The sequence below is a fragment of the Typopeltis vanoorti genome, chromosome 8, assembly GCF_054136105.1.
Source record: "Typopeltis vanoorti isolate ZY-2024b chromosome 8, IOZ_Tvanoo_1.0, whole genome shotgun sequence".
Classification (NCBI taxonomy): Eukaryota; Metazoa; Arthropoda; class Arachnida; order Uropygi; family Thelyphonidae; genus Typopeltis; species Typopeltis vanoorti.
In genome coordinates, this window is record NC_143556.1 from 10,698,730 (window position 1) to 10,722,868 (window position 24,139).

The following is a 24,139-nucleotide window of genomic DNA, read 5'->3' on the forward strand; positions in this document are numbered from 1 at the left end:
CTAGCAAGTAATCAGCAGGTATTCCGAAAGAATATGGGAAAAAAAAAATTGAAGAAAGTAGAGCAGTGTGTAAAAGTAGCTAAACTAAAGTCATGAGAAGACAAGTAAAAATGTAGAAATTAAATATCAAGAAGGTGAGAAAATGTTCTTGTAGCTATTGAAAAAGCTTCTGTTAGTTAGCCTGGTTGAGTGAGTTGTTAACATACCCTCCCTCCAACCAAACATGCTATTGGCTAAAATCCTGCTGTGGATATGGATAGTTATGGTTGTCTTTAGGTGGGAGATGTATTTCATTGCCCAGTGTGAGACTACCTGTCTCAACTTTTCTAGAGCAGGGTTTCTGATTTGTGCAACATATATATATATATATATATATATATATAATAAAATAAAAAATTTAATTAAAAAGTAGAAAAAAATCTTTATCTATATGTAAACAACATTTTGTTTTGCAAATGTGGTCACATTAAAAAAAAATGCAGAAAAAAGTATTGTAAAAGAAATTGCAGTTCATAATGACATAAAAGTTAAAGATACATATTCTACATTCCTTCTTTTAAGGTCACATGGTGGTAGCATGCATTGTGAGGAATTTATGGAGAACAGAAACACACTTGTTGGAATAATTACTCTACTTTTAATTATGAAAATAACACTCAACATTTCTACCTCTGTGTTGAGGTCATCATCAGGAATACATACATATGCACATGACACTACATCAAAGTAATGTGAATCTGAATACTTTGTTAATCATTTACTCTGATCTTACCTCTGGTAGGGAAAAAAATTAAAAATAACTAAATAAATAAAAATAATAATAATAAATAAAACTTATAACACACTATAAATTAACAAAATAAAAATACATAAATAAAAAAATTAAAAATAAAAAGTTTTATAGTGTAACTGCATTAAACACATCTCTACAGTATAAGGTTTTCTTGTGTTAGGGTTCTTCCATCATGTTCTGGATGCTATATAGCAACAGTGGGTAAACTGTGGCTCAAGAGCCACATGCTGCTCCCGAGACAATATTGGTTTTCATTGCCAATTTTCCTAAATTTTTATATTAATAATCTACAGTAGCATAGTATGTACCAATATTAGAATATTTTATTTCATAAATGCTTTAAAGATAAGTAAAAAAACAGATATTTTGAAACTTTAAACCTAGGTCAAAAGGTTTGTTAAGATGGATTTTATTATCGTATTTGGTTGGTAAAAAGTGTTTCGACATTTCATGGCCTGTGTCACTCCTGCCAAAATTAGTTCCAAAAGCGACTGCTATGATCACTACATTACCCTCTGCATCATCACTCTTCATGCAGTATACGTGCTTGTGGTGGTAGCGGAACATAACTAGTGTACCGAAGTGTAGATAAGTACTTTTCTGATTAATAAATACTTAAGATTGAGTTTAGTGAAAGTTATAAAACCCTAGTTTAAAATGACTGAGCAACAGAAGAGTATAAAACGGAAATACGAACAAGAAAAAAGAGTGTTTAACCAACAATGGGAGGACGATTTTGCTTTTACTGTTAAGGGTAAAATGGCTCTGCGGCTCTTGAACATTCAAAAATGTATGAAAAGTATTATATGTGGCTCTTATTACTGAAGAACTTGCCCACCCCTGCTATATAGGTTTCAAATGGGTCCTCCAGATTCTTGGAATTACTAATCCATCATTCTTGTTAAAATTTGGATGATATTTCAGCCTCTCACAAGCTTCCTTGAACTTTCTTTCAAACCTGGTTTTGGTACAGTGTAGGGACTTGGTCCCTTTCCAGTTGATTCTGTGACATGTTGCAAGTGCATGGTCACAGGCCTGTTTTACCATAGTGGAGGAATTTAATACAGCATTTATGTTCATCTTTTCTTATTATAATGGCGTGCCCTGTTTCACCAATAGTGGTGAAAGTTATTAATGCTATGTGATTGTTCTGGTTTTTTATGCTGTCTGTAGTGCTTGGTTGTTGGAACAGAGGGGATGCAGTCTAGAGCAGCGTTCTTGTATAATGCATGCATGTGGGGAAGGGAGGGAAGGAACACTTTTATATAGATTCTCTTGAAACCCGAAATAAGAATTATTGACTATACAAACACACGCCATCACAAGAGAAGTTGCAGAACTTCTTGTGTATGTGACAAGAGAAGTTTGATGTTCATATTCTTTTTGACTAACTGGAAATTGTACTCTTTAGGAAAAAAGAAAGATTGGATGACTGATGAAATTCTCTCTCTCATGGATCAACACAGATCATATAAAAATCATAATCCAACAAAATATACAGAGGTTCAGAAAATTATTAAACACAAGATCAAAAAAGCAAAAGAAATCTGGATGAATGAAAAATGTAAAGAAATAGAAATTCTACAGGTAAAACATGACAATTTTAATCTACACAAAAAGATGAAAGAGACCTCAGGTATATGTAAGAAAAAACAATTCTGTATCCTTCGAAACAAAAAGGGAGAAATTATATCCAAAAAGGATGACAAAATACAAGAATGGGTGAAATATATAGAACTCTTTACTGATAACAGACAGAACCCAGAAAATACTTATGAACATATGGAAGGTCCATGCATTCTAAAATCAGAGGTAGAATGTGCATTAAACTCAGCTAAAAATGGTAAAGCTCTAGGACCAGATAGAATACCAGCAGAAATAGTAAAGTTATTAGAAGGTGACAACATTAACATATTAGTAAAGTTATTTAATAAGATCTACGATACAGGCATAATCCCTCAAGACTGGTTACAGTCGACCTTCATCATGCTACCTAAAAAAATAAATGCGAAAACTTGTAATGACTATAGAATGATCAGCCTAATGAGTCACGTTCTCAAAATGTTTCTGAAAATAATTCAAAAAAAGAATATACAGAAAATGTGAAGATACCATCAGTGATACCCAATTCGGCTTTAGAAACGGCTTGGGAACAAGAGAGGCCCTTTTCTGTTCTCAGATCTTATTTCAAAAATGTATTGACCAAAACAAGGTAATATTCATTTGCTTCATCGACTTCAAGAAAGCATTTGACAAAGTCCAACATGCTAAAATGATTGCGCTATTAAAAAGAATTGCATTAGATCGTAAAGACATCAGGATCATTGAAAACTTATATTGGAACCAAAAGGCATCTGTTCAAGTTGATGACATTATTATAGACTCCATTAACATCAAACGAAGAGTAAGGCAAGGGTGTGTGCTGTCACCTCTTCTTTTTAACATCTACTCAGAAGCCATATTTCAAAAAGTCTTGGAAGGAAGAAAGGAAGGGATTAGTGTAAATGGTGAAATCGTCAGTAGCATCCGATATGCCGATGACACAGCTCTTCTGGCTGACAATATTCAGGATCTTCAAAACCTTTTGGAACTAATAAATGAAGAGAGTGAAAAAATGGGATTAAAAATAAATATCACCAAAACTAAATTCATGGTCATAAGTAAGAAACCAATTCTTAATTTAGCACTTTCTTTAAATAGGAAACAAATAGAAAGAGTGGCAAAGTTTAAATATCTCGTATGCTGGTTAAATGAAGATTGCAATCCAGAAATGGAAATAAAAGTTAGAATTGAAATGGCAAGAAAAAAATTTTCTCTTGATGAAATCAACACTGTGTAACTGCAGTTTAAACTTAGAGCTTAGAGTACGCATGGTTAAATGCTATGTATGGTCTATATACTGCTGTACGGTGCAGAAACTTGGACCTTGAAGAAAACATCAATAAAAAGGCTTGAAGCCTTTGAGATGTGGTTATACAGACGAATGTTAAAAATCCCATGGACAGCAAAAACGTCCAATCAGGAAGTACTGGAACAAATGGGGAAATCACGTGAACTTTTAGATACCATAAAAAGAAGGAAAACTGCATATCTTGGTCACCTACTTCGTAATGAAAAATATAAGACTTCAATTGATTATAAAAGGGAAGATAAATGGAAGAAGAGGACAAGGAAGATGAAGAAAATCTTGGCTGGCAGATATCAGACAGTGGACTGGTATGAACTCTGAGAGACTGCTCAGAATAGCTGAGAATCGCTCAAAATTTGCCAAGGTGGTTGCCGACCTCTGATAGGAGATGGCACTCAAAGAAGAAGAAGGAAACAATTTGTGTAGAAGGATTTTCCATAGAATAGCAATATCAGAATGAAAGAGGAGAATGAAAAGCAAACTTGGTAAGTTTACAGTTGGACTGTGAATGGATGGAAAGCAGATGAATGATTAATAGCATGCTCAGTCAAACAGCAGAAGTACTGTAGAAAAGACATGAGAATGAGAGATATCATTGATTAGCTAAACTTCTCCTTTCTTGGACACCATCAAGAATTTTTATGGGGGTGTTAGTGTGCTACTCAAATGTGAGAACATATTTTAAGATGAAGTAAATTTGAGATTTTCAGTGTTAGCTGTTGCATAGTTGTACAAGTAAGAAATGGTGTACGCGTGGATAGGCTTATGTGTTCGTCCGACATGTTATGATAGGTCTCACGGTGTAAAAGAACACAGATGGTTAAGCAAATAACTATTTATTAACTTAAGGCTAATATTTCGCTGGTCTTATATCCAGCATCTTCAGAGCACACAACACAAAGTTTGTTACAAAGGCAAGACAACCACAATCCGGTGTAACAGTGGGGACAGTATAAGTGATTGCAGCGTGCAACACAAGACTAAAGTCCTAATATGGCGCCATCTAGGTAAAAAAAAAAAAAAAAAAAAAAAAAAAAAAAAAAAATTCAAGTTTTGAAATAGAGTCCAAATGATAAAAATAAAAGTAATAAATATTAATTTGGTCTTAGGATGACTGTCTCCCAAATCTTTGGTAGATTTATACAGTCATACTTGTTAAGGTTTGGGGTATGTTTCAAGGCTTCTGTTGATTCCAGGAACACAGAAGCTTCTACAAGTCAGAGAGGTTGTTCCTGGAATCAACAGAAGCCTTGAAACATACCCCAACCTTAACAAGTATGGCTGTATAAATTTACGAAAGATTTGGGAGACAGTCATCCTAAGACCAAATTAATATTTATTACTTTTATTTTTTATCATTTGGACTCTATTTCAAAACTTGAATTTTTTTTTTTTTTTTTTTTTTTTTTTACCTAGATGGTGCCATATTAGGACTTTAGTCTTGTGTTGCACGCTGCAATCACTTATACTGTCCCCACTGTTACACCAGATTGTGGTTGTCTTGCCTTTATAAAAAACTTTGTGTTGTGTGCGCTGAAGATGTTGGATATAAGACCAGCGAAATATTAGCCTATTTAAGTTAATAAATAGTTATTTGCTTAACCATCTGTGTTCTTTTATACCGTTGAAACCTATCATAACATAAGAAATGGTGTCTTGAGTGTGAAAGAACACCAAGTTTTGGATGCTGAGGAAGCTATGGATGTGATGAGTTAGTACCAGAAAAAGGTTAGTAGTCTGGTCTGGCAATCCAGTTATCAAACTAAACTATAAAACTTAATATTAAAGATGACTGGATTTTATTTTCCACTGAAGAATGCTGTGCGTAGGAAAAGCATTTAAGATATTGGTTGTAGAAACCTTAAACACTGCTACATTCATCAAATGAATAGGAGAAGTGGAATATCCTGTCATCAGCAAAATAATGGATAGGGTTTGAGGTCAGTGAAAGAAGCTTATTTATTTATATTATAAAGAAGATGAGTAATAGAACATAAGCCTAGGGTTCTGTGGGGAAAATCTGAAAAGAGGGAGCTGTCCAACATGATAAGCATTGAATGACTGTGGAGAGAAAACGGACTATCCTTCTCTTGACATTTCCTCTTGGACTATCCAAGAGGAAATATCAAGAGAAGTATCATAGGTTTCTTCAGACCTTTCTTGATATGTTCAAACATGAGTAAAACGGACTAGGAGATCTGCTGCAGATCCACAATGGCAGAATTCATACTTAGTCACCTGATAAAAAGTTGATCAGTTACTACCAGTATGGATTACTCCAGCATAGTACTGAAGCATTGAAATGAGTTATTATAAGTTATCTTCCATTTTTTTTCTGCTGTCATTTAGAGAGGACTCAGTTGATTGTTTGGTGACACTTTTTTCTCTCTTTTTTGAAATGGGCTGTTTATAAGCTTTTATATATATCATCATCAAATTCCTGACATGTACCCTCAAGGGGTGTACAGGATATGATAGTACTACATGAAAAATTTACATCGTTACTAACTTTCTATCTACAATTTTCCTCCAAATCAGTCTTTTACTTGTCAAGACTCCAATATTATCATTATCAGATCTTATATTTATATCGTCTTAGGCACATTGTATCATATCAATCCACCTATATCTTGGTCTTCCCCTGAGTCGTTTTCCTGCCAACCTGGCAGAGAACACTTGTTTTGCTAATCTTTCCTCGCCCATTCTGTTTAAGTGACCATACCACCTGAGATTAACTCTGCTAACGCATTCCTGGATGCTGACAATGTCAAGTTCTTTCCTAATATATTCTTTTTAATATGATATTGCAATTAATGCCATCTGTTCACACCTCTAATCTTTCTCAGGACTCTCATATCTGTGGTCTCTAGTCTTTGGTCAAGTGTTTTACTTCTGATCCAGCTCTCAGATCCATAAGTTAAAACTGGTTTGAACACTGTCTTGTATACAGCTAATTTAGTGTTCCGACTAATTTCTCTCTTATTCCATATAAATTTATTCAATTGACTTCCTACCATACCAGTTTGTTGATTCTGTTGTCTATTTCCATATTTAATTTACCATCTTCAGTAAAAATCGTGCCTAATTAGCTGAAATGTTTTACTTGTTCCACAGGTTCCCCGTTCACACACAGTTGACATTTTCAACAATTCTACCTATTTTCATTGTCGTTGTCTTGTTAATTCTGACCTTCATACCATATCTATTACAACAGTTATTCAATTTAGTCAGGGAATCTTGCAGACTTGTAGCGGATATATTTAGAAGTATAACATCGTCCGCATAAAGCGAAGAGCTGACATTAACATCTCCAATTCTGATATCATGTTTAATACCACTTTCCTTTATAATGTGACCCATATAGAATAGCAGGGGGAATAATGTACATCCTTGTCTCACATCAAATTTAACATTAAACCATCTTCCTGTACTTCCTTCAATTCTAACTGCTGATTTACAACTCAAATAAAGAATAAGTATTGCTTGATATAATGCCCCATTGATACCATATAACTGTAGTGTTTTGAATAGCTTCTCTCTTGGCACCATGTCATATGCCTTTTCCAAATCGACAAAACTTAAATACAGATCTTTGTTATATTCCCATGCTTTCTCGACTGTTTGTCGTAAAGTGAAGATCTGATCCTGACAGCCTCTATTTGGCCTGAATCCAGCTTGTTCTTCACCAAGCTTTTCTTCCATAATTCTTCGCAACTGTTTCTCAAGTATACTGGTATAAATCTTGCCAGTAACACTCAGTAGAGAAATACTTCTGTAATTCTCACATTCAGTTTTATTTCCCGTTTTATATATGCGTACTATGAGAGTTCTACTCCAATCATCGGGAATTCGTCTCTCTCTGTCCAGGCTTTCTGAACTATGCAGTGCAGCCATTGTAAGACTCTTATACCACCATACTTCAGCATTTCTGGTCGAATATCATCTACTCCTGTTACCTTTCCACATTTCAAGCCTTTGATGGCTTTTTCTACTTCAAGTATGGATATGTATTCCTGACTGCATGCCTGGTCAGTGATTTTTACCACTGTGCTGTCATCACTGCTTGTTTCATTTAGCAACTTTTCGAAGTAATTACTCTTTACTTCAAGGATATCTTTTTCTCCCGTTTTCATTTCACCTTTATCATCTCTAACTCCTTTTACAGCACTCTTTCCTCCATTCCTAAGCTTCTTCAATAACCTCCAGAATATTTTGCCACCTTCTTGATATTTATTTTCTATATTCTTGCCAAAGTTCTGCCATGACTTTTGCTTAGCTAGTTTTACACAGTGTTTAGCTTTCTTACATTTGCCTCTATATTCTCTAAGAGCACAAGCTGACTTATTTGCCAGGAATTTTTGATATGCTTTCTTCTTTTCCTTCACTGCCTCTTTAACTTCCTATGTCCACCATGGAGTTCTGATTTTTCTATCCTTGCAGACAACCTCACCGCATGCCTCTCTGGCTGAATCAATCAGGGTTTTCTTCAAGGCTTGCCACTGAATTTCCAAGGTTTGGTTCCTGTTCTCAAACTTTTTCATTTTTTCTTCAATAATCTTTTTGTATTTTAGTCTACAGTTCACATCTGAGAGCTGCTCAACTTTTATTAGCTTTAAAACTTTCTTACATGCTATTCTTAATATGAAATTCAATTTTATCCTGCTCAAGACTAAATGGTGATCACTTCCAATTTCAAATTCTCTGTACACTCTGGTGTCCTGCACCAAGGAAAAAACATCACAATCAATAACATAATCAATGAGACTTTTCTTATTCCTTGCTTCTTCTCTCTGTGTGAATTTGTGCACATTTTTATGTTGGAACTTGTGTTAGTAATAACTACTCCATGTCCTGAGCAGAAATCCAATAGATATTTGCCATTATTATTAGCTTTGCTCTTTTCTTCAAATTTTCCTAAAATATTTTTTTATGTCTCACAATCATTTCCTACTCTGCTATTTAGATCCCCAACAAGGTCCAGCTTTTCCTTTTTCATTGTGTCTGTTGCTTTCTCTAAAGCATCAAAAAATTCCTCCACTTCTACCTTAGTAGAACCTTCTGTGGGACCATAGGCACAAATAAGTCTCATTGTTCAATTCCATATTCTAATAGTTGCCCACATCACTCTACTTGAAACTGCCTGCCATTCAATAAGATTAGCATCGTATTTTGTGTTCAATACTATGGCTACTCCTTCTTTTCCTTGATTGTCATTTCCTGAATATAACATTTTGTATTTATTGCTCAGAAAGATCTCACCAGTTTTTGTTTCAGTCACCCCTATTATGTCGATCTGGTACTTATCTAATTCCTCAGCTAGCTCCATTTCTTTGCCATTCATGCTTCTTATGTTGATAGTACCAATCTTTAACTCTGGTGATGTTGAGTTTTGGTGTGTTTTCAGATTTTTTCCAGTAGCTGACTTTTCATTGTTCACTCTGGTTCCCTGGCAAAAACAACAGGGGCTTTGTTTAACCAGGCAACGCACCAGTCGGCATGAAATTTTGTCATGTTGTACCATCATTTTGTATTTTGGTTTAACCAATAAGAATATAATTTATTCAGCTAAATCCCAAATTGTCAGCCCATCCTCGTTCGTTCAGTATCCAGGTAGATACCCATCAGGGCGCACCATGAGAAGGTGAGAATTGGACATTAGGTCAGAAGCCCTGGTCGGTTCTCCGCATTCGTTTAAAGGCTGTGTGGAGTTCTCCTCTTAGTTATAACTCTTTGATCCTTAAGCACCCTACTTTTATATGTATATATACAGGGTGTTCGGGATAAATTTGACATATTTATAATTAATTATATTTTTCCGTAAGTTACATGTATTAACACACACTTCTCTTCATTTAAAAGTTTGGACCCTTCTTCATTCATATACAAGATGTCAGAAAGGATGGATAGCTGGAACCCACCTGAATCATGGAAGAGAATAACTTGTATCATGATGATTCGTGCCCGCCATCAAAATAAGGATATTACGACTGCTGCCCAATGCTCCCTGAATACAGTAATAACAATCAGGCATGAACTAGAGACTTGCAATGGTGACTACGAGGATGTAGCAAGAAGAAAGATCCCTAGCAGACGATCTGATTGCGTTCGTACAGCAGAATTCCTCGCAAATCTGCAGGAACAGGTGTTGAAGAACCCTGGCATTGGAATTCGGGCTTTGTTCGTGGAGTTGCTAACTGTAGTCAAGCCCTGGATAACAAGGGTAGCCAATGGTAGGCCGTATGTATGGCAGCAGGATTCGGCCCCTTGCCACACCTCTGGGAAAAGTCAAAAATGGTTGTCTGAAAATTTCTACGACTTCACCAGTCCAAATGTTTGGCCTCCAAACTCCCCAGACCTTAACCCCATGGATTATTTTGTATGGGGCGCAGTTGAAAAAGACACCAATCGCACTTCCAGTAATACAAAAGCCCAGTTAATGGATAAAATTAAAACAGTTTTTGCGGCCCTTCCCAGGGAGACTGTAGCATCAGCTTGTTTGAGGTTCCGAAGCAGAATTGAAGCTGTGATCGATGCTAATGGTGGTTATTTTGAGTAAATCTTGTTGATATTTTGTAATTAACTCTGCCTGTAATGTTTTTTTGTCAATTCATTAAATTTAATAGATACAAAGAAGATTTTCTTTTTCCTTACGAAACTGTCAAATTTATCCCGAACACCCTGTATATAACACACACAAGGGGGTAGCCAAAAATAAATAGAATATGAACTTGCTGTCCGTGCATTTTTTTTAAATTTTAGTTACAGATGATGCCGTTAGGCATCAAGAGTGTGCAGTTTTCTCTGTCATCCTGTACGAAATGATTTGTTGTTCTGGCATTTAATTTTTTGGTTTTAATTTTATCCCAGTTAATGGATAAAATTAAAACAGTTTTTGCGGCCCTTCCCAGGGAGACTGTAGCATCAGCTTGTTCGAGGTTCCGAAGCAGAATTGAAGCTATGATCGATGCTAATGGTGGTTATTTTGAGTAAATCTTGTTGATATTTTGTAATTAACTCTGCCTGTAATGTTTTTTTGTCAATTCATTAAATTTAATAGATACAAAGAAGATTTTCTTTTTCCTTACGAAACTGTCAAATTTATCCCGAACACCCTGTATATAACACACACAAGGGGGTAGCCAAAAATAAATAGAATATGAACTTGCTGTCCGTGCATTTTTTTTAAATTTTAGTTACAGATGATGCCGTTAGGCATCAAGAGTGTGCAGTTTTCTCTGTCATCCTGTACGAAATGATTTGTTGTTCTGGCTGCTTTTTTGTTAGTGCTTACAAAAAAGCACTTTGGCAATTTTGTTATGGTTGATCATATGGAACAGAGAATGTGCATGAAAGTTTGTTTTCTTTTGGGTAAAATGGAGCTGAAACTACTGTTATGCTTCAACACTTTAGGTAAAACGCAGGCCAGTGAGTAGTTTTTCCCAAAATAGGAACAGGTCAGTTGAAGACCAACCATGATCTGGCTGACCCACAACAAGCAGAAATGATGAAAACATCGAAAAGGTTTACCAAACAATCAGTGAAGATCGTCAAAAGACCATTGAGGAAGTTTTTGAAGAGATGAATTTGTTATGGAGTTTGTACCAGCAAAAAACAGAAGGTTTGTAAAACGTGCGTTCACTGAATTTGTGCCTCATTTGCTCACAGGGGATCAAAAAAAAAAAAAAAAATTGAATGTTTGCTGCAATTTGAAAGAGCAAGTTCTTTATGACCAGAACTTTCTTTCAAAATTTGGGACCAGGGATGAGTCTTGGTGCAACAGCTGTGATCCAGAAACAAAACAAGCATCAAGCCAATGGAAACATGCAAATTCACCGAAACCCAGGAAGGCACGTTAAGTTTGATCAAACGTCAAGACAGTGTTGAGTTTTTTGTTTGTTTGTTTTTTATGTAAGTAGAATTGTACACAAAGAATTTGTTCCTCCTGGAAAAACCATCAATTTTATCTCAATGTTTTGAGAAGACTGCATGATAGTGTGTGTGACAAAAATGGCCAGAAATGTGGAGCAGCAGAGATTGGTTACTGCACCACAACAATGCCCCAGTGCACACTACCTTGTCTGTTGAACAGTTTTTGATGAAAAACAACATGGCAGTTGTTCCCCACCTTCCCTAGTTGCACAATCTCTTTCCAAGTGACTTCTTTTTTATTTCCACTAATAAAAAAAACATGAAAGGTCAGTGATTTGTTGATGTGGACGAAGTGAAAGAAAAGTCACTGAAGGGCATAAACAGTATTCCAGTTGAAACAGTTCTAGAACTGTTTCTAGCAGTGGAAAAAAATGTTTGGACAAGTGCATTAACTCACATGAAGAGTACTTTGGAGATTAGAATATGGTATTACAAACTTGAATCAAAATTTTTTTTAAAAAAATAATGGAAATATAAAACAAAGCAATGATGATATATGTGTGTATATATATATATATATCATCATCAGCCATTATCGATCCACTGCTGGATGAAGGCCTTTCCAAGATTACTTCAACACTCTCTGTCCTTGGCTCTCCTTTTCCATGTCACTCCTGCAAATCTGATGATATCATCAATCCACCGTGATTTAGGTCAGCGTCGTGGTCATTTTTCCTCTCATGGAATCCAGTCCACTACTTCTTTTGTCCATCGCTGATCTTGTCTTCGGACAATATGCACAGCCCATTGCCACTTCAGATGTTTCACTCTTCCAATGATGTCAGAGACTTTGGTTTGATTTCTTATCCATGTATTCCTTTTGTGATCCAATCTTGTGATACCAAGCATACTTCTTTCCATACTAAATTGTGTTGTTCTTAATTTTTGAATTTCCTTTGCATTCAGTGTCCATGTTTCACAGCCATATGTCAGTATAGGAAGACTACACTGGTTAAAAACCTTTCTCTTCAGGCATAATGGTAGTTGGCTTTTGAATATTGAATGTAATTTTCCAAATGCTTTCCACCCAAGCATCGCACGCCTTTTAATTTCATTCATGATATTTTGTTCCATTGATATCTGTTGTCATAAGTATATGTAATGATCCACTTGCTTAATTTCCTCATTATTGATTTTTACTATTTCTGGTTGGACATAACTATTGAACATAACTTGGGTCTTCTTTAGGTTTATCTTTAGGCCTGCTGTGCTGCTAGCAATTTGGAGCTCATGGATACGAGTCTGTAATTCATGTGCAGTTGAAGTAAAGATAACTATATCATCTGATATTGTGTCACCCTGTCTTATACCTTTCTGTATTCCCACAGTAGAGATGTTTCCATTGAAATGAATTGTTGCAGTGGCATTGGTGTATGCTGATTAGATGGTTCTGATGTAGGGCCCCTCCACTTGTTGGTTTCGTAATGCTTTAAGTATTGCACAAGTTTTAAGTGAATCAAAGGCTTTCTCATAGTCAATAAAACCAAGACATGGTGGTAATTGATATTCATTACACCGTTCAATAATCTGCTGTACAACTTGAATATGGTCCATCGTACTAAAGCCCCTTCGAAAGCCTGCCTGTTCTTTTGGTTGTGCTAGGTCCAGAGTCGCACAAAGTCTATTAGCTAAGACTTTCGTAAACACTTTGTAGACCACTGATAGTAGACTGATAGGTCAGTAGTTTGTCAAGTCTTCTATCTCACCTTTTTTATGTATCAGAATTAGGTTAGCCTTCTTCCATGTTGCTGGTACATCATTTTTCTTTAGACATAAGGTAAATAGTTTTGCTAAGAATTTGTAGATTATTTCTTCGCCTGTTTTTAGAAGTTCAACTATAACTCCATCCTCACCTGCAGCTTTCCCATTTTGGAAGCTTTGGATGCTTTGCATAACTTCTTCTGATAGAATCTGTGGTATTTCAATTGTGCTGTAGTTGTCTTCTTCTTCATTTAATTCATTGTCCTGGTATAATCAGTAGAATTCTTCAATTCTGTTTGCTATAGCATATCTATCTCTGGTGATGGTCCCGTCTTGTAGTTTGACTGCAACTATCTGTTTGCTGTTCATCAATTGCCGTTTATCTTTTTTGAGACTAAGGTTGTTTTCAATTGTTTGTTGTATGAATTTACAATTGAATTTTCTTATTTCTTCTGTGATGCATTTTCTTATTTTTTGCACAATTCTGTGTATTCAATTTTATTCTGTAGGTTAATTGATTGTTTCATTTCTCTTCTTTTCTTCATAAGCTGTTTTGTTTCTTCAGAGATTTTGTGTTGTTTCTGTTCTGTGGTACCAGCTGTTTCAAGTGAGCATTTTAAAAGGTTTTGGATAATAATGTCCTTACTTTCTGATAGATCTGCATTGTCATCTATAATAAGATGTTTAAATCTATTGTTTAGTTTGTGTTGGAATATATCTTTTTTAATGTTGAGTTTGTGTACATCTATGTTTTGCTTTGATTTCCGAAACATTTTTCTTCTTTCTTTTTGGCAGTTTATTTGAATCTTAGTGCTTACCATACGATGATCACTTCCAATGTTGAAGGTGTTTATAACAGAGCAGTCTTGAAAGATATTTTTCTTATTGCTGAGGATAAAGTCAATTTCACTAGTTTTTCCATTTGGACTTTTCCATGTCCACTTTCAATGTGTTTTTTTCTTGAAGAAGGAATTCATGATATACAGGTTTTCTTCTTCTGCAAATTCTATTAACCTTGCTCCTCTGTCATCTCTCATGTATATATATATATATATATAACTTCAGGTATGAAGTGATGACCAAACCAGTCTTCAAAAATAGAAGCTGTCACCCAAGCTTTAGAATTTTATGTGTGTGTGTATATATATATATATATATACACACACACACATAAAAAAAAAAAAAAATATATATATATATATATATACATATACAGTGATATCCCAAAGTTACGTGGTTGGTGGAACCAACGAAAAGCGTGTAAGTCGAATTTGCGTAACTCAGGGTATAATTTTGCATGTAATTTATATATACAAACATACAATTGGGACCAAAGGTTTACAAAAACATCTATATTTTTTAAGAAATATACAGTAATCATAATTGTAGTTTTTCATACATAAAAAAAAGAAAGTTATTTCGACGTCGATGGTTTAATAAAATCTAATAGATTCGCCTGACGGCATAATGTCTTGTCACGCAAAATGTCTTCATAGAGCCAGTGATTTTTTTATTCCTTGCCTTGTGGCTACAATTCATTCCTTATTAGAATCTATTTCCTCCAAAATCTGTAAACCTTTCGTAATTAAGCTGAGACCTTCTGTTAATTTTGCAATTGTCATGTGCTTTTCTGGTAAAACTGGATCTGAGGTTTCGGTCTCTTCAGTAGCGCTTTGCTTACGCATCTCTATGAGCTCGTCGATTGTAAGCTCCTTGTTATGTGAGTCTAAGAGCTTGCTGACATCTTCACTGGCGACTTCTAAATCTAATAGCCTGGCAAGGTTGACAACTTCTTCTATTGCCTCAGCAACTTGATCCGTTTCTGGCAACATTTCTGTTTCGCATTTAAAAAAGGATGGACAAAGTTTTTTCCAGACACCATTCAAGATTTTTTGGGAAATTTCACCCCAAGAATCTCCGTTAATCCTTACAGCATTTAAAACATTAAACTGTTTCCAAAACTCTTTAACAGACAGTTGCTCATTTTGCCTCATAGCTTCATTCAGACTTGCAAACGAACGGCGTGTGTAGTACGCTTTGAATGTTTGATAACTCCTTGGTCCATCGGTTGAAGTAAGCTGGTTGTATTTGGAGGCAAGAAAACAACTTTTACACGTGGATCAAAATCAATTAAAGTTGCAAGAGGGTGACCAGGTGCATTATCAATAATGCACCTGGTCACCATGATAACTTTAAACGGAATTTTTTTAAACTGGCAATAACATTCAACTTCAGGTATGAAGTGATGACCAAACCAGTCTTCAAAAATAGAAGCTGTCACCCAAGCTTTAGAATTTGACTTCCAAATCACTGGCAAGCCAGCTTTAGATTTTTTTTTTCAGAGCTCTTGGATTTTCGGAACAATAAATTAAGAGAGGTTTTAACTTGCAATCACCAGCTGCATTTTTACCAAGCATTACTGTCAACCGGTCTTTGGAAGCCTTAAAGCCAGGAAACGTTTTTTCTTCATGTGCGATGAAAGTTCTCTTAGGCGTCTTTTTCCAGAACAAGCCAGTCTCGTCTACATTAAATGTGGTTTGACTGCTATAGCTACTTTCCTCGATGATAGCCTTAAGTGTCTCAGGAAAAGCAGATGAAGCCTCTTTATCAGCGCTTGCTGCCTCTCTACTCTCCACGATGCTGTGCCAGTTACAGCGATTTTTAAATCGGTTGAACCAACCATTACTGGCCACGAAATTTTCTTCTTTGGCTGCTTCTCCAGCTTCTACTTTTAGCCTCTCAAAAATCAGCTTGGCTACATATCATCGTTTGATCAACTGGACAGATTTTTTACTCTCACTTGATTATCACACTATAATTTAAGCATCGTTTCCATCTCACCAATAATCCCATAACGTTTACGAATTATGCTTGAATTCAATGATTGGGCATTTTTCACAGCAGCGAGAATTCTTTCTTTATCTTTCATGATTGTTCTTACTGTGGATTCCTGTAGATCGAACTCCTTTGATAGCTCACAAATTTTCATTCCACCTTCAAAATCCTTAATAATGTTGAGTTTTGTTTCCAAAGTTAATGTTTTTCTTTTCTTGCTAGCTGTAGAAGAATTGAAAATGTCGTCCAAAAGACTTGCTTCTTTTGGACGACATTATTATTTTTTATGTAATTTTGTAGACTATAAAAATCGTTTATGGATGGAGACTGCACAAAACACGGCAGTGCTTGTTCACAGCATGTGCGACACTGGCGAATGCGGCCGGCGCGGAAAGATACGACTAGTGGTGAGGTGTGATGGGAATACGTACATATAAGAAACTGCATAACTCTGGATTCGCGTAAGTCGGGGTATTACTATATATATATATATATATATATATATATCCTATGAAATATAAAATAAAGCAGTGATGATATAGAACAGTTGTTGGTTCTGGAATACAACTTTTCAGTGTAATTAGTGGAATACCATCACAACCAGAAGATATTTTGATATTTAGATTTTTTTAAAAAAAGTTTTATGTGATACCCACACAGGAAACATTGTAAATCTATAGTACATTAGTACAATTACATGATGAATTGGTGCATAATGTGGCATAACTAAATAAATAAATAGTGACTAACTACAAATTTATTACTTATGTAAGACTTTATTTAACGTAATATTTTTGCCTTGATGTCAGTCTTCTGTATGACTTTCAAAGTAAGAAAAGAAAGCCAGAAGACTAAAAGACATTAGCTGCACATTTAGAGGAAGATTAGGATGTCTTACAGAAATAATTATCTTATGGAATGCTTATATAAAGAGAGTTGTGAAACCTTGCATCACCAAATCTGAACAGAAACAATGGCTTGAAATTATCCATCTTATGGGAAATAGTACTTCTCCACACATTTTTCAGGAACAGTTTTTTTTTTTTCTTTAAAAATATTTTTTTTGAATTAATACTTCATCATCATCAAATTCCTGCCATGTACCCTCAACAGATGTACAGGATATGAAAGTACTACATGAAAAATTACATCATTACTAACTTCCTATCTACAATTTTCCTCCAAATCAGTCTGTTACTTGTCAAGACTCCAACATTATCAGATCTTATATTTCTATCATCTAAGGCACTTTGTACCATATCAATCCACCTATATCTTGGTCTTCCCCTCGGTCGTTTTCCTGCCAACCTGGCAGAGAACACTTGTTTTGCTAATCTTTCCTCTCCCATTCTATTTAAGTGACCATACCACCTGAGATTAGCTCTGGTAACGCATTCCTGGATGCTGACAATGTCAAGTTCTTTCCTAATATCCTCATTTTTAATATGATATTGCCATTAATGCCATCTGTTCACACCTCTAATCTTTCTCAGGACTCTCATATCTGCTCTCTAGTCTTTGGTCAGGTGTTTTACTTCTGACCCAGCTCTCAGATCCATAAGTTAAAACTGGTTTGAACACTGTCTTGTATACAGCTAATTTAGTGTTCTGACTAATTTTTCTCTTATTCCATATGAATTTATTCAATTGACTTCCAACCATACCAGCTTTGCTGATTCTGTTGTCTATTTCTATATTTAATTGACCATCTTCAGTAAAAATCGTACCTAAGTAGCTGAAATGTTTTACTTGTTCCACAGGTTCTCCATTCACAACACAGTTGACATTTTCAATGATTCTGCCTATTTTCATTGTCTTTGTCTTTTTATTGCTGACCTTCATACCATATCTATTACAACAGCTATTCAATTTAGTCAGAGAATCTTGCAGACTTGTAGCGGATTTATTTAGAAGTATAACATCATCCGCATAAAGCAAAGAGCTGACATTAACATCTCCAATTTTGATATCAGGTTTAATACCACTTTCCTTCATAATGTGATCCATATAGATAATGAATAACAGAGGGGATAATGTACATCCTTGTCTCACACCAGATTTAACATTAAACCATCTTCCTGTACTTCCTTCAATTCTAACTGCTGACTTACAACTCAAATAAAGACTAAGTATTGCTTGATATAATGCCCCATTGACACCATATAACTGTAGCGTATTGAATAGCTTCTCTCTTGGCACCTTGTCATATGCCTTTTCCAAATCGACAAAACTTAAATACAGATCTTTGTTACATTCCTATGCTTTCTCGACTATTTGTCGTCAAGTGAAGATCTGATCCTGACAGCCTCTATTTGGCCTGAATCCAGCTTGTTCTTCACCAAGCTTTTCTTCCACAATTCTTCTCAACCGTTTCTCAAGTATACTTGCATAGATCTTGCCAGGAACACTCAGTAGGGAAATACCTCTGTAATTTTCAGATTCAGTTTTATTTCCCTTTTTATATATGGGTACTATGAGAGCTCTACTCCAATCATCGGGAATTCGTCCCTCTGTCCAGGCTTTCTGAACTATGCAGTGCAGCCACTGTAAGACTTTTATACCACCATACTTCAGCATTTCTGGTCGAATATCATCTACTCCTGCTGCCTTTCCACATTTCAAGCCTTTGATGGCTTTTTCTACTTCAAATATGGATATGTATTCCTGACTGCATGCCTGGTCAGTGTTTTTTATCACTGTGCTGTCATCACTGCTTGTTTCATTTAGCAGTTTTTCAAAGTAATTACTCCATACTTCAAGGATATCTTTTTCTCCTGTTTTCATGTCACCTTTATCATCTCTAACTCCTTTTACAGCACTCTTTCCTCCATTCCTAAGCTTCTTCAACAACCTCCAGAATATTTTGCCACCTTCTTGATATTGTTTTCTATATTCTTGCCAAAGTCCTCCCGTGACTTTTGTTTAGCTAGTTTTACACACTGTTTAGCTTTCTTACATTTGTCTCTGTATTCTGTAAGAGTAAAAGCTGACTTATTTGACAGGAACTTTTGATATGCTTTCTTCTTTTCCTTCACTGCCTCTTTAACTTCCTGTGTCCACCAGGGAGTTCTGATTTTTTTATCCTTGCACACAACCTCACCACATGCCTCTCTGGCTGAATCAATCAATGTTTTTTTCAGAGTTTGCCAGTGAATCTCCAAGGTTTGATTCCTGTTCTCAAACTCTTTCATTTTCTTTTCAATAATCTTTGTGTATTTTAGTCTACAGTTCACATCTGAGAGCTGCTCAACTTTTATTTGCTTTAAAACTTTCTTACATGTTATTCTTTTCAATATGAAATTCAATTTTATCCTGCTCAAGACTGAATAGTGATCACTTCCAATTTCAAATCCTCTGTACACTCTGGTGTCCTGCACCAGGGAGAAAACATCACTATCAACAATAACATAGTCAATGAGACTTTTCTTATTCCTAGCCTCTTCTCTCCATGTGAATTTGTGCACATTTTTATGTTGGAACATGGTGTTAGTAATAATCAGTCCATGTCCTGAGCAGAAATCCAACAGATATTTGCCATTATTATTAGCTTTGCTCTTTTCTCCAATTTTCCCAAAATATTTTTGTATGTCTCACAATCATTTCCTACTCTGCTATTTAGATCCCCAACAAGGACCAACTTTTCCTTTTTCATTGTGTCAGTTACTTTTTCTAAAGCGTCAAAACATTCCTCCACTTCTACCTTAGTACAACCTTCTGTGGGACCATAGGCACAAATAAGTCTCATGAATTAATACTTTGTGTCTTTAAATTTGTTCAGTTAGAATGATGTATATTAGACTATGCTATGTATGTGTAGCTGACACTTTTTTCACTATTCAATCTTCCAGTTTTCTCTTCTGCTTGTTTAATTGGAAATCTTACTGAAGATGCTCTTGACACTAGGGTAAAAATTCTATGTGAAATAAAAGTCTTATGTAAGTTATAAATCTGTAGTTACTCGTTATTTATTTACATTAGTGCCATGGATTGGCTAAGTACCATGGATGAAAAACCCAAGTTTCCACTCTTCGGATTTTGTAACACACATTTTTATATGTTTTACAATATTTATTATGTTCCATATGAAGTAATGCTTTTTTGTAATTTAGAATACTAGAATTTAGAATTTGTTGTTATGTTCCATCGAGTCATTTTCGACTCCTGGTGATTCTATGAACATACATTCTCCCTTCGGATCTGTCCCTGGCCATATCTTTCACAATTTCCAAGCGCATTCCAGTTGCTTCTTTAGCTCCATCCACCCATCTAATTCTTGGTCTTCCTCTTCTGCTTCCATCGACTTTAGCAAGCATCATCATCTTCTCCAGACTGTCATTTGCTCTCATAATATGTCCGAAGTATGACAATTTTTGCTTGATGATCATAGCTTCGAGGGAGCAGTCTGGCTTTATTCTGTCTATCACTGATTTATTGGTTTGCTTTGCAGTTAGAATACCTTTTTGTTAATTTAGAAAAATATATTTATTTATATTTGTATAGGAAATTATTAAAATAAATTAAGATCTATTTATTACTATTTCAGCAGGAAAATAAAAGATTATTGAATAGTACTCTCCATTTGCATCAAGAAAATGATGATCTAGCATTAGAATTGATAACAACACAAATGCAGCTTGCTAATGATCTTGAAGTGGTTTGTATATTTATGATATATTTAATACTTTAGAATCTTTTTTTTTTTTTCAGTATCTGTATCTTTTTTAACTTAGTTTTTAGCTATCATTATACGAGTATGACCCAAACATTTTATGGATTTTTCATATATCACATATGAATTGTGCGTTAATGCATGAGTGATTTTTTTATTGTCTTGAATACATTGTCCGATCTAACTTAAAACTTTAAACTGAAATCTGAGTATGCTGAAGAAACAGTCTGAAATATTTGAAGGAAAAGGCCAGAATGCGGTGAAGAAGAAGAAGAATGCTATATATCTAGTTGAAAAAAAGTTCAAGACTAGTAGCACTGCTACTCGCCCAAAGAACAACCTTGTTCCAGGTGGTTACCTTCAGTTAATCTTTAGATACTGCATTACACTATCAAAATTGATCCAGCCATATGCAGATTGTTAGCTGAACCCAGTACTCCAAAAGGAATTGTGTAATGCCATTAAAGCAATAGCTTGGCACATCAAGAAAAGAAGCGCAAAATGTTCCATGTGAATTGACGAAGCTTGGCATCACACTGATGGTTATAGAGAATTGCTTACAGTATCAGTGATTCTTCAAGCTGGGTGAAATATCGCTTTCAATCATGATAAGAAGTCACTTAAGAATGCAGTCGTGTGTGCATTTATTGGAATTTTAAGGATGCACTCTGACTGATTTCTAAATAGATGCCATTAATGTTGACCTCAACAACTAGAAAGACAAAGAGAGAGAGAGCACATGCAGTTCTACAATCATGACTTGACGCGAGTCAGACAAAAGCAAGCCCCCCCCCCCCCTTTAGCAAGACACATCACGCAACAATTTTGTTCAAAAAAAAAAAAAAATCATTATCATTATAAAATTCCTGATACGTACCATCAAGGGGTGTGGGATATTATGTTAATACTCCATGAAAATTTCACATCATTACCATTGTTGACTTGTAGTTTTCCTCTGAATTAATATGTTATCTATCATGACTCCAATATCATTAGATATTATATTTCATTCTTCTAAGGTGCTTCTTACTGTATCAATCCACATCAATCCACTTAGATATCACTTTTCATTAGGTTTTTTTTTTTTTCCCCTGCCATCCTGACAACAAACACTTGCCAGGAACTTTTTGCTAACTTTTCCTTTCCCATTCTATTTAAAGTGAATATACTGCCTTAGATTAGAACTTCTCACACATACCTGAATGCTCAAGTTCCTTCCTGATGTTAAACCACTTCAAAATCCATGTGGATGAAACATTATCAGTTCTCCTACACTTCTTATCCATGATATGTTAATATAATATCAATGAGAATGCAATTTTAAGTTCACTTTGCATCCATGGCAACCTTAACTTTTATACACATCAAGGCTGGTTACATGGTTAATATGATTCTGCCATTAATGCCATCTGTTAACTCCTTCCACCAAATTTTTCATCAAGCTTTCATGTGGTTTCTAGAATTTGATCGTGTTTTTTTTTTTCTAACCCCAGCTCTCAGATCAATGACTTAAAACTAGTTGCATACAGCTAGTTTAATGTTTTGACTAATTTCTCCCTTATTTCATTTATAAATTTATTTTGCTGAATCCCTACTGTCATATTTTCTAATTCTGTTGTCTATTACCATATTTAATTTGAAATCTTCACTAAAAATTGTGACTAAATAGACAAAAGTTTTACTTGTTTTATAGGCTCTACATTCAGGATGCATTTGAACTGTTTCACATCTTTGTGATTTTATTGCTGATTTTCATACCAAATTTAGTCAGGGAATAAGTTTAAGTAAGGAAATACTGTGAGTAGACATATTATTTACTATTATAATAATGGAATTAACTCTCATGAAATATTCTTTATTCATAGAATTTTCGCCTGAGTATCACAGGTCATCAGTACAGGTACAAAGGCTAATTAAACAATTACTGTTATATTCACAAAGCGCCACCTAAGTGGTTGAGGTTAAAATTCCTAAATTTATTTTAAAAAATAAAATAAAATAAAATAAAACAATTTTTTTTAAAATTAAAAATACATATATGTGTATACAGTTACAAGTTAGGAAAGATTTTCTGATTTATAGAGTACTATCTCCTACAAGGGGAAAAGACGTAGACCATCGGATCTGTTTAGGTTAGGGGAGTGAAGTAACGTTTCACATGTTTCTTTGCAAAGCTGTTCCATTAGGAACAGACTTTTGTGAATGACTTTTGTCTTGTTCCACTGAGCTCTATGTCTAGTGTTGATGGCATGCTCTGCAAGACCAGACTGTTCAGGTTCATGGTACTGGATATACAACTTGTGTTCTTCTAACCGGATGAGAGCAGATCTTCCTGTTTGTCCGAAATATGATAACCCACAAGAGCAGAGAATCTGGTAGCTGAGATGTGGGAGCTTGTCTTTTGGAGACGTAAGGAATGTGGAAATTTTTCTGATGGGTCGGAAGGCTACACAGATATTTAGTGGTTTTAACACTTTAGCTATGTGTTCGCTAACGCCTTGCACATAGGGGATAGGTATACAAGTAGGTTCGTCTGTATTTGAAGAGGATGCTGAAGCACGACTACTTAAAGCTCTTTTTATGAAGGAATTCTTATAACATTGGATATGAAGGAGGAATTAATATATTGTAATTCTTTTTGTAATAGTTCTTCTGAAGAACAAAAGGGATGGGCTCAATGAACCAGTGTTTTTATAGTACCTGCCTTTTGACTGGGATGGTGATGTGATTCAGCATGGATGTACTGGCCTGTATGAGTCTCCTTCCTATAAACTGTGAATTGTAGGTTACCATCTGGTTGGTGAAGAATTAAGAGGTCTAGAAAGGCTAACTGTTTATTTACTTCTACTTCTAGGGTGAACTGAATCCTGGAATGAAGTGCATTTATTTCTGAGAGAAACTGTTGTAATTCATCTGAAGTGCCCTTCCATATGGCAAAAATGTGTCCACATATCTGAACCAAAGGTTAGGTCTGGGTGTAATGTTGTCAAAGATATGTTGTTTGAAGTGCTCCGTGAAGTAGTTGGCAATAGCAGGAGATATTGGATTACCCATTGCTGTTCCTTTGATTTGTTGGTATAACTGGTTTTTGAAGGAAAAATAACTGGACTTTATTACAAATTCAAATAATTTGACTACGTCTGGAGGAAATTTTTGGTGCAGTAATTCAATGCTGCTTGCCAACAGAACATTCGGAAATAGCGAAACAACATCTAGACTAATCATAATCTCCGAATCATCTAGATGCAGATCGGAAATTTTATTTCTGAAATCCACCGAATTTTTTATATACCTAGCAGTTCTT

General features: G+C 35.2%; 1 protein-coding gene across 3 annotated transcripts in view; it reads left to right on the forward strand.

Annotated features, from left to right (window-relative positions):
• The window catches only part of LOC150103728 (rab GTPase-activating protein 1-like), a 473,281-nt gene that overhangs the window by 355,399 nt on the left and 93,743 nt on the right, over positions 1-24,139 (forward strand). For 2 of the 3 annotated variants that reach the window (XM_090397129.1, XM_090397131.1), the window contains one exon: positions 20,710-20,820. In XM_090397129.1, the coding sequence (XP_090253255.1) occupies positions 20,710-20,820 (111 nt within the window). The remainder of the gene's footprint in view (positions 1-20,709; positions 20,821-24,139) is intronic. The other variant, XM_090397130.1, reaches the window with a different exon arrangement.